Below are 15,156 nucleotides of genomic sequence, written 5' to 3'. Positions count from 1 at the left end.
TAATTCCCCTCTGTTGTGCTTGGAAACAGAATCAGAAACGACATAATGACGTTTTCTCAATGGCTGAATGGGTGTTATGTGACTGAATTGGGTGAACTGCCCCTTTAAATGCACTGTCGATCTGATAAGCCGACATTCTTACATTTATCTGAGTCCCTGCTGGGTTTTTTCACACGCTTTGCTGCAGGGCCAGTGTGTTTTCATCTCACTGAGCACCACAGCAGCATGTTCTTCTTGGTGAACTCTGACATGGCCACAGTGCAGACTATAAACACAGGACTTCCAGGTCTGAGCTTGTTCCTGATCATGGTTATATAAGCCAGGGCCTCCAGATAGATTCTTTTGATTTGACTTGCATCCAAGGTACAAGCTGCTCCGTCCAGTGTTTGGGAGTGTCCCACATATGTTTGTGTGTGATGTTTCAAAACAAAAACACAGGTTCACGGAGGTCATTTTAGGATAAATCTGCTGAGCAACAGTCTGTGTGTAGAAACATCATGGTTGGTGTCTTTTGTCCGCCAACAACAAAGTCCATTATTGCTATGAAAGGTGGGAATGACTAGGTTAAACTGAGTGATCCATGATCTATAAGCTCAACTTCAGCCTTCATTAATTTGGTGTTTTGGGCTATAATTATTTAAATAGTTGTTTTTTTCTGTTGTCATTGGCTAAAGTAGGCATATGGATGACATTTTATGTTAAGCCTCAATATAAATCTTATATTGCAATTATTTTTCCCTAAGAACTTAGCATAGCACATTCAGAAGTAAAATATTCAGTCCTTCATTCCTCATGTTACCATGATTCACTGTCTTGACATTGATCTACACCACATACTTTCCAAGTTACCTTGCAAAGCAGCCTCCTTTGCTTGACTATATATGGATGTCAACAAATTCCACTGCCAGTACATTCCTCACCACAAAAGCTGAAGACACAGGGTATTAAAAAATATTTTTCCTGGAAACAATTCAAGCCTTTGAACCAGATTTCAGTATGAATTTTTGTACCAAGTCAGCACAAGCTAAAGTTTGCTTGTACCATGTTTATTAGCTTGTTCATGATTAGAGGACAAAAGCCCACCATTAACAAAAGACAACAATAAAGTTTCTGTTAACCTTTTATTGGCAGATGCAATGGATGGAAATATTGACAAAGGCCAAAAACAGGCAAACAGTTGAACAGTAGTCACTTAGCAACCGCTGTAGTGCGAATACACTGGACGGGATCAAAACTGTGCAAATAAAAAAATATATACAGTACACTGTTGTGACAGATGTTTACAGAAAACAAGTCAGACATTAGTTTAGTAGATGTACTAACGGTTCACAAAAAAAGTTGATCGAAAGCTTTTCTCATCACTTTAGTATTTAATGGATGAATGTGTCATTTAACAACATAAGTTTGATACGAGTGACCGATGGAAAGCCTCAGTGTTGTGCACATGTGTGGTGTTTGACAGGGGTACCAACTACTGGACTTTTAACAGACAGGACACCACTCTAAGAGCTGCTGCTTCAATGGCGTACAGGTGATGGTCATCCACATGTGGGCAGCTGCTCCTCATGAACTGAGCCAGCCGGAGCAGGTACTCCAGGTTGTGGCCTGTCTTCCCTCTGCACACCGCGATCTGGGCGCCGATCTCTTCCGGACTGGCCGGCCCCAGGTACAGGGGGTTTTGGGTTGTGGCGATGTACACGAGTGCCTTCACTGGTGAGTGGCTCTCCCCATCAGGGAAGAAATCTACCATTTTGGTAATGTAGCCACCGCATTCGGTCTCACGCACATTCAGGTACTTCAGAGACTCCTCGACTTGAGGGCCTGTCACCTCGAACGCCACACCCCATGTGCTTGCCTGAGGAGGAAGAGGAAGAACACTTTTAAATTCAAGTCAATCATAATGAGAAGAATTTCTTCTGCCTGGAAACTCCCCCGCATTATACAGTAAGCCAATAGGAAACAGAAATGTCCACTTACGTCATCATCTTCAATCAGCGTCACCACTCTTCCGGGCTGTGGGGAGAGGAAGAGAAATGAGTCACGTCATGGGCAACGCCTCAACAGAAAGGCCTGTACTTCATAATAGGCCAAGAACAACTTCATATGTCAATGTAGACAATAATAAAACTTACCAACTCGTCGTTCCCGCGATGGAAGTTGTCTCCATGCCAGAAACGCCTCTTGTAGCCTTCAACGTAACCGACCTTGCTCCTCTTGTACTTGAAGTCAGGCTTCCACACCAGTGAGCCGTACCCGAAGATCCACAGGCTGGCCTTCGCGCTGATGATGTCTTGAGGCTTCATTTTGATCGGTGTTGGTGATGACGTTCAAATGAAATCGATGGATCAAAATCTTTTAACTCGATGTCACGAGTTAATGGCGGCTAACTTGCTAGCGTTAGCTTCCTCCGGTCGAGGAGCAGGGGGACCGGCTGGCTCACAGGTATACCGCGGACGGTATTCGAGCCCAACTGCTTAGCAGTTGCGAGGATGGAGTCTCGCAGTTGATATTTCTTTGCCTGATGCATTGCCATTGCTATACCCGCCGCATTATGCCTTAAAAATCCATGGCAGCCGCTTTGGCCTTCTGGTCGGAGGGGGGGAAAAGTCAAAAACCGCTTCAGCCAGCTGCTTCGCCGGCTGATGACAGAGAGGAGTAAAAGCTATCAAATCAAAAGATCAAAGATTGATTTGTTGTTAGCGCGGTTTCTAACGGGTTGAATTCGAGTCGTCATCGACTCCGCACAGCTTTGATCTCGTCCAGTTTCGTACTTAACATGGCGGAAAGCCGCTCTTGTATTTATACAGTCCACAGTAGGCGGGTGAGTCTACGTGAGCTACGTGGCTACGTTTTTAGCCAATAACATTTAAGAAAGGGATTTTCCTCGGTCACTAAACCCAATCAGATTTCTATGCGCCGAATAAGGCGGGACCTTGAGTGAAACTCACTATCCCATTGGTTTAAAATATATGTTAGATCCTCCCCTATTCTTCAAAATGATTGGGCAATAAAACGTCACTCAAACTGATTCGTTTGATGGTTGGTCGCATTTGTTGTCACAGACTCGGCTGATGCAACTTCTCACTGCATTTCGGGGCCTTGCCAGCAGCAGCAACAGAGACAGACGTTGCATCAGATTTGTTCCAGGAAATAGAACAGGAACTATGCTGTTGTTTTCTAAGACATTACTGTTAAAGATGTTGATGTAAACCATATGTTAAAACCAAAATAATGTACAGATTTTTAAATCAAACATAATTACTGTGCTGAATATTGTGTTGAAGCAGACTCATCAAGAATTAAATGGCAGATTAAAGTGGTCAGGAAGAATGTAGGTTGTGTGAATTAGGAGAAACACACTTCCTTCTGTATTGCCCTTGTTTAAAACAATGAAATGGCTTGGTGTAATGACCATATGTTGCCTACCAACGTGTCTAAACCCTGGAAAAACATGAAGAGGGTTAATTTGTTACTCAGTAGATGGCATAAAAACAACAATAAAAACCAATCTATATACATTTTGAAATGAATAATGAATGTTTTCTGTCAGGGTTATATGACACGTGTCCACGGTGAACCCTGCCTTTCGCCCTATGTCAGCTCAGATTGGCACGCGACCCTTGTGTGGAGGATAAAAGCGATAAAAGACAAGTGAGGGTTATATAACCTAACACATAGCAGACATGCACATTTTTGAAGCAGAACTGAGGACTGTTAATGTCCAGCCCCACAGCTCACACATCCAATGGTGTGGCAGAGGTTAAGACAACTCCTCTCCTTAACTTCAAACCAACCCCTTTAAACATGCAAAACAAACTTGTTGAAAGGAATCAAAGTCTTTTTGGCAGCAGGTTAGTACATTTCTTAGCGCACACGTTTCTTTTCTTTATATATATGTTTTGCCGAGTGTCAAGCCATAAAAAAGGATGATTTCTGTCTTCACCTCAGGTTTGCACTGGAAGCTAACCAATGAACCAGTAAAAAAAATGCGGACCAAATAAGTGAACTCACAACCTACATAATTAGGGACACATGATGGTTGTTTATTAGTGCCTGCTGCTGCAAATTAATTAAACAGTGCATTTGTATGTAAAAGTTACTGTTAAAATAAAGGTGTGAAATAACCATTGGCCCCCAAACATCTTCACATGATCAAATCTGGCCCTTGTTAATAAAAGTTTGGACACCCCTGGTCTAAATTCTTTAAGTTTTAAAGGTTCAATCCACCCAAAATCGGCACCATGAAGCAGGCACAATAAAAAATTTTTGCTGCAGAATGTTCTAGTAGTGAGTGCCTGCTCCTTGCGGGAGCACTTTTTTTGACAAAAAAGTCATACTATAGTATGTCGTCCAAATTTTGACAAAAAAAGTCATAGGTTAGTATGTCGTCCAAAATTTGACAAAAAAGTCATGCTATAGTCAGTCAGTCAGTCATCATCTACCGCTTTATCCTCAACCAGAGGGTCGCGGGGGGTGCTGTGCCAATCTCAGCTACATCGGGCGATAGGCGGGGAACACCCTGGACAGTTCGCCAGTCCATCGCAGGGCCACACACAGATAGAGACAAACAACCATTCACTCTCACACTCACTCCTATGGTCAATTTGGAGTGTCCAATTTACCTATCCCCACATTGCATGTTTTTGGACTGTGGGAGGAAGTCGGAGTACCCGGAGAGAACCCACGCACACACGGGGAGAACATGCAAACTCCATGCAGAAAGGCCCTTGTTCCAACCGGGGCTCGAACCCGGGTCTTCTCGCTGCAAGGCGAGAGTGCTAACCACTACACCACCGTGTGGCCCTTCATGCTATAGTATGACGTCCAAATTTTGACAAAAAAGTCATAGTATTGTATGTTGTCCAGATTTTGACAAAAAGTCATAGGTTAGTATGTCGCCCAAATTATGACAAAAGAGTCATACTATAGTATTACGTCCAAAATTTGACAAAAAAGTCATAGTATAGTATGTCGTCCTTATTTTGACAAAAAAGTCATAGTATAGTTTGTCGTCCAAATTTTGACAAAAAAGTCATAGTATAGTTTGTCTTCCAAATTTTGACAAAAAAGTCATAGGTTAGTATGTCGTCCAAAATTTGACAAAAAATAAATGGTATAGTATGTCGTCCAAATTCTGACGAAAAAGTCATACTATAGTATGTCGTCCTAATTTTGACAAAAAAGTCATAGGTTAGTATGTCGTCCAAATTTTAACAAAAAGTCATACTAAAGTATGTCGTCCAAATTTTGACGAAAAAGTCATACTATAGTATGTCGTCCTAATTTTGACAAAAAAGTCATAGGTTAGTATGTCGTCCAAATTTTGACAAAAAAGTCATAGGTTAGTATGTCGTCCAAAATCTGACAAAAAAGTCATACTATAGTATGTCGTCCAAATTTAGACAAAAAAGTCATAGGTTAGTATGTCGTCCAAATTTTGACAAAAAAGTCATAGTATAGTTTGTCGTCCAAATTTTGACAAAAAAGTCATAGGTTAGTATGTCGTCCAAAATCTGACAAAAAAGTCATACTATAGTATGTCGTCCAAATTCTGACGAAAAAGTCATACTATAGTATGTCGTCCTAATTTTGACAAAAAAGTCATAGGTTAGTATGTCGTCCAAATTTTGACAAAAAAGTCATAGGTTAGTATGTCGTCCAAAATCTGACAAAAAAGTCATACTGTAGTATGTCGTCCAAATTTTGACGAAAAAGTCATACTATAGTATGTCGTCCTAATTTTGACAAAAAAGTCATAGGTTAGTATGTCGTCCAAATTTTGACAAAAAAGTCATAGGTTAGTATGTCTTCCAAAATCTGACAAAAAAGTCATACTATAGTATGTCGTCCAAATTTAGACAAAAAAGTCATAGTATAGTATGTCGTCCAAATTTTGACAAAAAAGTCATACTATAGTATGTTGTCCAAATTCTGACGAAAAAGTCATACTATAGTATGTCGTCCTAATTTTGACAAAAAAGTCATAGGTTAGTATGTCGTCCAAATTTTAACAAAAAGTCATACTATAGTATGTCGTCCAAATTTTGACGAAAAAGTCATACTATAGTATGTCGTCCTAATTTTGACAAAAAAGTCATAGGTTAGTATGTCGTCCAAATTTTGACAAAAAAGTCATAGGTTAGTATGTCGTCCAAATACTGACAAAAAAGTCATACTATAGTATGTCGTCCAAATTTAGACAAAAAAGTCATAGGTTAGTATGTCGTCCAAATTTTGACAAAAAAGTCATAGTATAGTTTGTCTTCCAAATTTTGACAAAAAAGTCATAGGTTAGTATGTCGTCCAAAATCTGACAAAAAAGTCATACTGTAGTATGTTGTCCAAATTTTGACGAAAAAGTCATACTATAGTATGTCGTCCAAATTTAGACAAAAAAGTCATACTATAGTATGTCGTCCAAATTTTGACAAAAAAGTCATACTATAGTATGTCGTCCAAATTCTGACGAAAAAGTCAGACTATAGTATGTCGTCCTAATTTTGACAAAAAAGTCATACTATAGTATGTCGTCCTAATTTTGACAAAAAAGTCATACTATAGTATGTCGTCCAAATTTAGACAAAAAAGTCATACTATAGTATGTCGTCCAAATTTTGACAAAAAAGTCATAGTATAGTTTGTCGTCCAAATTTTGACAAAAAAGTCATAGGTTAGTATGTCGTCCAAAATCTGACAAAAAAGTCATACTATAGTATGTCGTCCAAATTCTGACGAAAAAGTCATACTATAGTATGTCGTCCTAATTTTGACAAAAAAGTCATAGGTTAGTATGTCGTCCAAATTTTGACAAAAAAGTCATAGGTTAGTATGTCGTCCAAAATCTGACAAAAAAGTCATACTGTAGTATGTCGTCCAAATTTTGACGAAAAAGTCATACTATAGTATGTCGTCCTAATTTTGACAAAAAAGTCATAGGTTAGTATGTCGTCCAAATTTTGACAAAAAAGTCATAGGTTAGTATGTCGTCCAAAATCTGACAAAAAAGTCATACTATAGTATGTCGTCCAAATTTAGACAAAAAAGTCATAGTATAGTATGTCGTCCAAATTTTGACAAAAAAGTCATACTATAGTATGTTGTCCAAATTCTGACGAAAAAGTCATACTATAGTATGTCGTCCTAATTTTGACAAAAAAGTCATAGGTTAGTATGTCGTCCAAATTTTAACAAAAAGTCATACTATAGTATGTCGTCCAAATTTTGACGAAAAAGTCATACTATAGTATGTCGTCCTAATTTTGACAAAAAAGTCATAGGTTAGTATGTCGTCCAAATTTTGACAAAAAAGTCATAGGTTAGTATGTCGTCCAAATACTGACAAAAAAGTCATACTATAGTATGTCGTCCAAATTTAGACAAAAAAGTCATAGGTTAGTATGTCGTCCAAATTTTGACAAAAAAGTCATAGTATAGTTTGTCTTCCAAATTTTGACAAAAAAGTCATAGGTTAGTATGTCGTCCAAAATCTGACAAAAAAGTCATACTGTAGTATGTTGTCCAAATTTTGACGAAAAAGTCATACTATAGTATGTCGTCCAAATTTAGACAAAAAAGTCATACTATAGTATGTCGTCCAAATTTTGACAAAAAAGTCATACTATAGTATGTCGTCCAAATTCTGACGAAAAAGTCAGACTATAGTATGTCGTCCTAATTTTGACAAAAAAGGCATACTATAGTATGTCGTCCTAATTTTGACAAAAAAGTCATACTATAGTATGTCGTCCAAATTTAGACAAAAAAGTCATACTATAGTATGTCGTCCAAATTTTGACGAAAAAGTCATACTATAGTATGTCGTCCTAATTTTAACAAAAAAGTCATACAATAGTATGTCGTCCAAAATCTGACAAAAAAGTCATACTATAGTATGTTGTCCGAATTCTGACAGAAAAGTCATAGGTTAGTATGTCGTCCAAATTTTAACAAAAAAGTCATACTATGGTATGTCGTCCAAATTCTGACAAAAAAGTCATAGGTTAGTATGTTGTCCAAAATTTGACAACAAGGTCATACTATAGTATGTCGTCCAAATTTTGACAAAAAAGTCATAGGTTAGTAAGTCGTCCAAAATCTGACAAAAAAGTCATACTATAGTATGTCGTCCAAATTTTGACAAAAAAGTCATAGGTTAGTATGTCATCCAAAATTTGAGAAAAAAGTCATAGGTTAGTATGTCGTCCAAATTCTGACAAAAAAGTCATACTATAGTATGTCGTCCAAATTCTGACGAAAAAGTCATACTATAGTATGTCGTCCAAATTTTGACAAAAAAGTCATAGGTTAGTATGTCGTCCAAATTTTGACAAAAAAGTCATAGGTTAGTATGTCGTCCAAAATCATATACTAAAGTCATAGGTTAGTATGTCGTCCAAAATCACATACTAAAGTCATACTATAGTATGTCGTCCAAATTTAGACAAAAAAGTCATAGTATAGTATGTCGTCCAAATTTTGACAAAAAAGTCATACTATAGTATGTTGTCCAAATTCTGACGAAAAAGTCATACTATAGTATGTCGTCCAAAATCTGACAAAAAAGTCATACTATAGTATGTTGTCCGAATTCTGACAAAAAAGTCATACTATAGTATGTTGTCCGAATTCTGACAGAAAAGTCATAGGTTAGTATGTCGTCCAAATTTTAACAAAAAAGTCATACTATAGTATGTCGTCCAAATTTTGACAAAAAAGTCATAGGTTAGTATGTCGTCCAAAATCTGACAAAAAAGTCATACTATAGTATGTCGTCCAAATTTTGACAAAAAAGTCATAGGTTAGTATATCATCCAAAATTTGAGAAAAAAGTCATAGGTTAGTATGTCGTCCAAATTTTGACAAAAAAGTCATAATATAGTTTGTCTTCCAAATTTTGACAAAAAAGTCATAGGTTAGTATGTCGTCCAAAATCTGACAAAAAAGTCATACTATAGTATGTCGTCCAAATTCTGACGAAAAAGTCATACTATAGTATGTCGTCCAAATTTTGACAAAAAAGTCATAGGTTAGTATGTCGTCCAAATTTTGACAAAAAAGTCATAGGTTAGTATGTCGTCCAAAATCATATACTAAAGTCATAGGTTAGTATGTCGTCCAAAATCACATACTAAAGTCATACTATAGTATGTCGTCCAAATTTAGACAAAAAAGTCATAGTATAGTATGTCGTCCAAATTTTGACAAAAAAGTCATACTATAGTATGTTGTCCAAATTCTGACGAAAAAGTCATACTATAGTATGTCGTCCTAATTTTGACAAAAAAGTCATAGGTTAGTATGTCGTCCAAATTTGAACAAAAAGTCATACTATAGTATGTCGTCCAAATTTTGACGAAAAAGTCATACTATAGTATGTCGTCCTAATTTTGACAAAAAAGTCATAGGTTAGTATGTCGTCCAAATTTTGACAAAAAAGTCATAGGTTAGTATGTCGTCCAAAATCTGACAAAAAAGTCATACTATAGTATGTCGTCCAAATTTAGACAAAAAAGTCATAGGTTAGTATGTCGTCCAAATTTTGACAAAAAAGTCATAGTATAGTTTGTCTTCCAAATTTTGACAAAAAAGTCATAGGTTAGTATGTCGTCCAAAATCTGACAAAAAAGTCATACTATAGTATGTCGTCCAAATTCTGACGAAAAAGTCATACTATAGTATGTCGTCCTAATTTTGACAAAAAAGTCATAGGTTAGTATGTCGTCCAAATTTTGACAAAAAAGTCATAGGTTAGTATGTCGTCCAAAATCTGACAAAAAAGTCATACTGTAGTATGTCGTCCAAATTTTGACGAAAAAGTCATACTATAGTATGTCGTCCTAATTTTGACAAAAAAGTCATAGGTTAGTATGTCGTCCAAATTTTGACAAAAAAGTCATAGGTTAGTATGTCGTCCAAAATCTGACAAAAAAGTCATAGGTTAGTATGTTGTCCTAAATTTGACAACAAGGTCATACTATAGTATGTCGTCCAAATTTTGACAAAAAAGTCATAGGTTAGTATGTCGTCCAAAATCTGACCAAAAAGTCATACTATAGTATGTCGTCCAAATTTTGACAAAAAAGTCATAGGTTAGTATATCATCCAAAATTTGAGAAAAAAGTCATAGGTTAGTCATACTATAGTATGTCGTCCAAATTTAGACAAAAAAGTCATAGTATAGTATGTCGTCCAAATTTTGACAAAAAAGTCATACTATAGTATGTTGTCCAAATTCTGACGAAAAAGTCATACTATAGTATGTCGTCCTAATTTTGACAAAAAAGTCATAGGTTAGTATGTCGTCCAAATTTTAACAAAAAGTCATACTATAGTATGTCGTCCAAATTTTGACGAAAAAGTCATACTATAGTATGTCGTCCTAATTTTGACAAAAAAGTCATAGGTTAGTATGTCGTCCAAATTTTGACAAAAAAGTCATAGGTTAGTATGTCGTCCAAATACTGACAAAAAAGTCATACTATAGTATGTCGTCCAAATTTAGACAAAAAAGTCATAGGTTAGTATGTCGTCCAAATTTTGACAAAAAAGTCATAGTATAGTTTGTCTTCCAAATTTTGACAAAAAAGTCATAGGTTAGTATGTCGTCCAAAATCTGACAAAAAAGTCATACTGTAGTATGTTGTCCAAATTTTGACGAAAAAGTCATACTATAGTATGTCGTCCAAATTTAGACAAAAAAGTCATACTATAGTATGTCGTCCAAATTTTGACAAAAAAGTCATACTATAGTATGTCGTCCAAATTCTGACGAAAAAGTCAGACTATAGTATGTCGTCCTAATTTTGACAAAAAAGGCATACTATAGTATGTCGTCCTAATTTTGACAAAAAAGTCATACTATAGTATGTCGTCCAAATTTAGACAAAAAAGTCATACTATAGTATGTCGTCCAAATTTTGACGAAAAAGTCATACTATAGTATGTCGTCCTAATTTTAACAAAAAAGTCATACAATAGTATGTCGTCCAAAATCTGACAAAAAAGTCATACTATAGTATGTTGTCCGAATTCTGACAGAAAAGTCATAGGTTAGTATGTCGTCCAAATTTTAACAAAAAAGTCATACTATGGTATGTCGTCCAAATTCTGACAAAAAAGTCATAGGTTAGTATGTTGTCCAAAATTTGACAACAAGGTCATACTATAGTATGTCGTCCAAATTTTGACAAAAAAGTCATAGGTTAGTAAGTCGTCCAAAATCTGACAAAAAAGTCATACTATAGTATGTCGTCCAAATTTTGACAAAAAAGTCATAGGTTAGTATGTCATCCAAAATTTGAGAAAAAAGTCATAGGTTAGTATGTCGTCCAAATTTTGACAAAAAAGTCATAGTATAGTTTGTCTTCCAAATTTTGACAAAAAAGTCATAGGTTAGTATGTCGTCCAAATTCTGACAAAAAAGTCATACTATAGTATGTCGTCCAAATTCTGACGAAAAAGTCATACTATAGTATGTCGTCCAAATTTTGACAAAAAAGTCATAGGTTAGTATGTCGTCCAAATTTTGACAAAAAAGTCATACAATAGTATGTCGTCCAAAATCTGACAAAAAAGTCATACTATAGTATGTCGTCCGAATTCTGACAGAAAAGTCATAGGTTAGTATGTCGTCCAAATTTTAACAAAAAAGTCATACTATAGTATGTCGTCCTAATTTTGACAAAAAAGTCATAGGTTAGTATGTCATCCAAATTTTAACAAAAAAGTCATACTATAGTATGTCGTCCAAATTTTGACGAAAAAGTCATACTATAGTATGTCGTCCTAATTTTAACAAAAAAGTCATACTATAGTATGTCGTCCAAATTTTGAGAGAAAAGTCATAGGTTAGTATGTCGTCCAAATTTTAACAAAAAAGTCATACTATAGTATGTCATCCAAATTCTGACAAAAAAGTCATAGGTTAGTATGTCGTCCAAATTTTGACAAAAAGTCATACTATATATAGTATGTCGTCCAAATTTAACAAAAAAGTCATACTATAGTATGTCGTCCAAATTTTGACAAAAAAGTCATAGGTTAGTATGTCGTCCAAAATCTGACAAAAAAGTCATACTATAGTATGTCGTCCAAATTTTGACAAAAAAGTCATAGGTTAGTATATCATCCAAAATTTGACAAAAAAGTCATAGGTTAGTATGTCGTCCAAAATCTGACAAAAAAGTCATACTATATAGTATGTCGTCCAAATTCTGACGAAAAAGTCATACTATAGTATGTCGTCCTAATTTTGACAAAAAAGTCATAGGTTAGTATGTCATCCAAATTTTAACAAAAAAGTCATACTATAGTATGTCATCCAAATTTTGACGAAAAAGTCATACTATAGTATGTCGTCCTAATTTTAACAAAAAAGTCATACTATAGTATGTCGTCCAAATTCTGACAAAAAAGTCATACTATAGTATGTCGTCCAAATTTTGACGAAAAAGTCATACTATAGTATGTCGTCCAAATTTTAACAAAAAAGTCGTCCAAATTTTGACAGAAAAGTCATAGGTTAGTGTTGTCCAAATTTTAACAAAAAAGTCATACTATAGTATGTCGTCCAAATTTTGACAAAAAGTCATACTATAGTATGTCATCCAAATTTTAACAGAAAAGTCATACTATAGTATGTCGTCCAAATTTTGACGAAAAAGTCATACTATAGTATGTCGTCCAAATTTTGACGAAAAAGTCATACTATAGTATGTCGTCCAAATTTTAACAAAAAAGTCGTCCAAATTTTGACAGAAAAGTCATAGGTTAGTGTTGTCCAAATTTTAACAAAAAAGTCATACTATAGTATGTCGTCCAAATTTTGACAAAAAGTCATACTATAGTATGTTGTCCAAATTTTAACAAAAAAGTCATACTATAGTATGTCGTCCAAATTTTGACAAAAAGTCATACTATAGTATGTCGTCCAAAATTTGACAAAAAAGTCATACTATAGTATGTCGTCCAAATTTTGACAAAAAAGTCATAGGTTAGTATGTCGTCCAAAATCTGACAAAAAAGTCATACTATAGTATGTCGTCCAAATTTTGACAAAAAAGTCATAGGTTAGTATATCATCCAAAATTTGACAAAAAAGTCATAGGTTAGTATGTCGTCCAGATTTTGACAAAAAAGTCATAGTATAGTTTGTCTTCCAAATTTTGACAAAAAAGTCATAGGTTAGTATGTCGTCCAAAATTTGACAAAAAAGTCATGGTATAGTATGTCGTCCAAATTTTGACAAAAAAGTCATAGGTTAGTATGTCGTCCAAAATCTGACAAAAAAGTCATACTTTAGTATGTCGTCCTAATTTTGACAAAAAAGTCATAGGTTAGTATGTCATCCAAATTTTAACAAAAAAGTCATACTATAGTATGTCGTCCAAATTTTGACGAAAAAGTCATACTATAGTATGTCGTCCTAATTTTAACAAAAAAGTCATACTTTAGTATGTCGTCCAAAATTTTGACAGAAAAGTCATAGGTTAGTATTTCGTCCAAATTTTAACAAAAAAGTCATACTATAGTATGTCGTCCAAATTTTGACAGAAAAGTCATAGGTTAGTATGTCGTCCAAATTTTAACAAAAAAGACATACTATAGTATGTCGTCCAAATTCTGACAAAAAAGTCATAGGTTAGTATGTTGTCCAAAATTTGACAACAAGGTCATACTATAGTATGTCGTCCAAATTTTGACAAAAAAGTCATAGGTTAGTATGTCGTCCAAAATCTGACAAAAAAGTCATACTATAGTATCTCGTCCAAATTCTGACGAATAAGTCATACTATAGTATGTCGTCCTAATTTTGACAAAAAAGTCATAGTATAGTATGTCGTCCAAATTTTGACAAAAAAGTCATACTATAGTATGTCGTCCTAATTTTGACAAAAAAGTCATAGTATAGTATGTCGTCCAAATTTTGACAAAAAAGTCATACTATAGTATGTCGTCCAAATTTTGACGAAAAAGTCATACTATAGTAAGTCGTCCAAATTTTGACAGAAAAGTCATAGGTTAGTATGTCGTCCAAAATTTGACGAAAAAGTAATAGGTTAGTCTGTCGTCCAAAATTTGACAAAAAAGTCATACTATAGTATGACGTCCAAAATTTGACAAAAAAGTCATACCTTAGTATGTTGTTCAAATTTTGACAAACAAGTCATAGGTTAGTATGTCATCCAAAATTTGACAAAAAAGTCATAGGTTAGTTAGGTTTAGCAGGTCATCTTGACCATGTCTACATGCCTGAATGCAGTGAGTTGCTTCCATGTGATTGGCTGGACAGATACTTGCATTAACAAGCAGTTGAATAGGTGTACCTAATAAAGTGGCTGGTAAGTGTAGAAATAACAGAAGCGTTTTAAAATGTTAAACGCGGCAGAGGCACGGAAAAACAGAGACACACAGAGAACGAGATTAAAAATGTTCAGAAATGCCCACCACTGCTGGTGGACCTGTTCTAATAGTAGAGGCTTATCTGCGCTCATTAAATAGATTATCTATAAATAGCTGGCATTACCTGCCTTGATAAGAGGGCAGACAACTGTATCAGCTCTTCATAAATCTAAAGCACCACACAGCCCATGCCTTTGAGCGACCCTGGGCGTGCATCCTATAATGCCATGGTCTTTCATGTCCACCCCGGCTGCTGCTTCTGTAGCACCCTCAGGGCTACTCTCACCAGCAGCCACTGAAGGATTTTTGGTGACAGCACTGGTTGTAATCTAATCCAGTGCACGGCTCTGGTGTTTTGACTGTAGATTTATCAAATGCTCACCTGTCTATATGTCTTTGCACATAATCAAAGTGATATATTTATATATATATATATATATATATATATATATATATATGTGTATATATGTATCTAAAACGAACAAAAGAGCTTAACTGTACTAAATAACTTGAGAGACGAGATTGTAGTCTGGTTATTGAGAGAGGGAAGCACTCACAAACCTATGTATATATATAAATATATATTATGTAAACATTCCACTGTAGGTCAGGAGTTTGAGGTCAGGTTACTGGAGAACATCAAAGGCATCTAAAAGTAGACCAAAGAAAAAATAGACTCCCCTTGTAAGACTATATCTGCAGATTTATTTAAAAATAAAATCTTTTTGTGCCGAAAATGGTTGATTCAACTGAAAA

The 15,156-nt window shown here is 35.2% G+C and overlaps 1 protein-coding gene across 1 annotated transcript; it reads right to left on the bottom strand.

Moving 5' to 3' along the window:
* Positions 1-1,107: 1,107 nt before the first annotated feature.
* Positions 1,108-2,780, bottom strand: chac1 (ChaC, cation transport regulator homolog 1 (E. coli)). Its single transcript, XM_058613168.1, has 3 exons — positions 2,133-2,780; positions 1,978-2,013; positions 1,108-1,855 (listed from the first exon to the last, which is right to left on the bottom strand). The coding sequence occupies exons 1-3, from the start codon at positions 2,301-2,303 to the stop codon at positions 1,472-1,474; spliced, it is 591 nt and encodes a 196-aa protein (XP_058469151.1). The 5' UTR covers positions 2,304-2,780; the 3' UTR covers positions 1,108-1,471.
* Between the last annotated feature and the right edge of the window lie 12,376 nt (positions 2,781-15,156).

The sequence above is a fragment of the Solea solea genome, chromosome 17 (genome assembly GCF_958295425.1).
Source record: "Solea solea chromosome 17, fSolSol10.1, whole genome shotgun sequence".
Lineage (NCBI taxonomy): Eukaryota > Metazoa > Chordata > Actinopteri > Pleuronectiformes > Soleidae > Solea > Solea solea.
This window is presented reverse-complemented; position numbering and strand designations above follow the sequence as displayed.

What these genes read in the sequence shown, in the direction of transcription:
- chac1 (XM_058613168.1), bottom strand. Translation starts at nt 2,303, where the DNA reads ATGAAGCCTCAAGACATCATCAGCGCGAAGGCCAGCCTGTGGATCTTC. An exon ending in ATCGCGGGAACGACGAGTTG is followed by an intron (nt 2,014 to 2,132) that starts GTAAGTTTTATT and finishes CTCTCCCCACAG; the next exon opens with CCCGGAAGAGTGGTGACGCT. An exon ending in CGCTGATTGAAGATGATGAC is followed by an intron (nt 1,856 to 1,977) that starts GTAAGTGGACAT and finishes CTTCCTCCTCAG; the next exon opens with GCAAGCACATGGGGTGTGGC.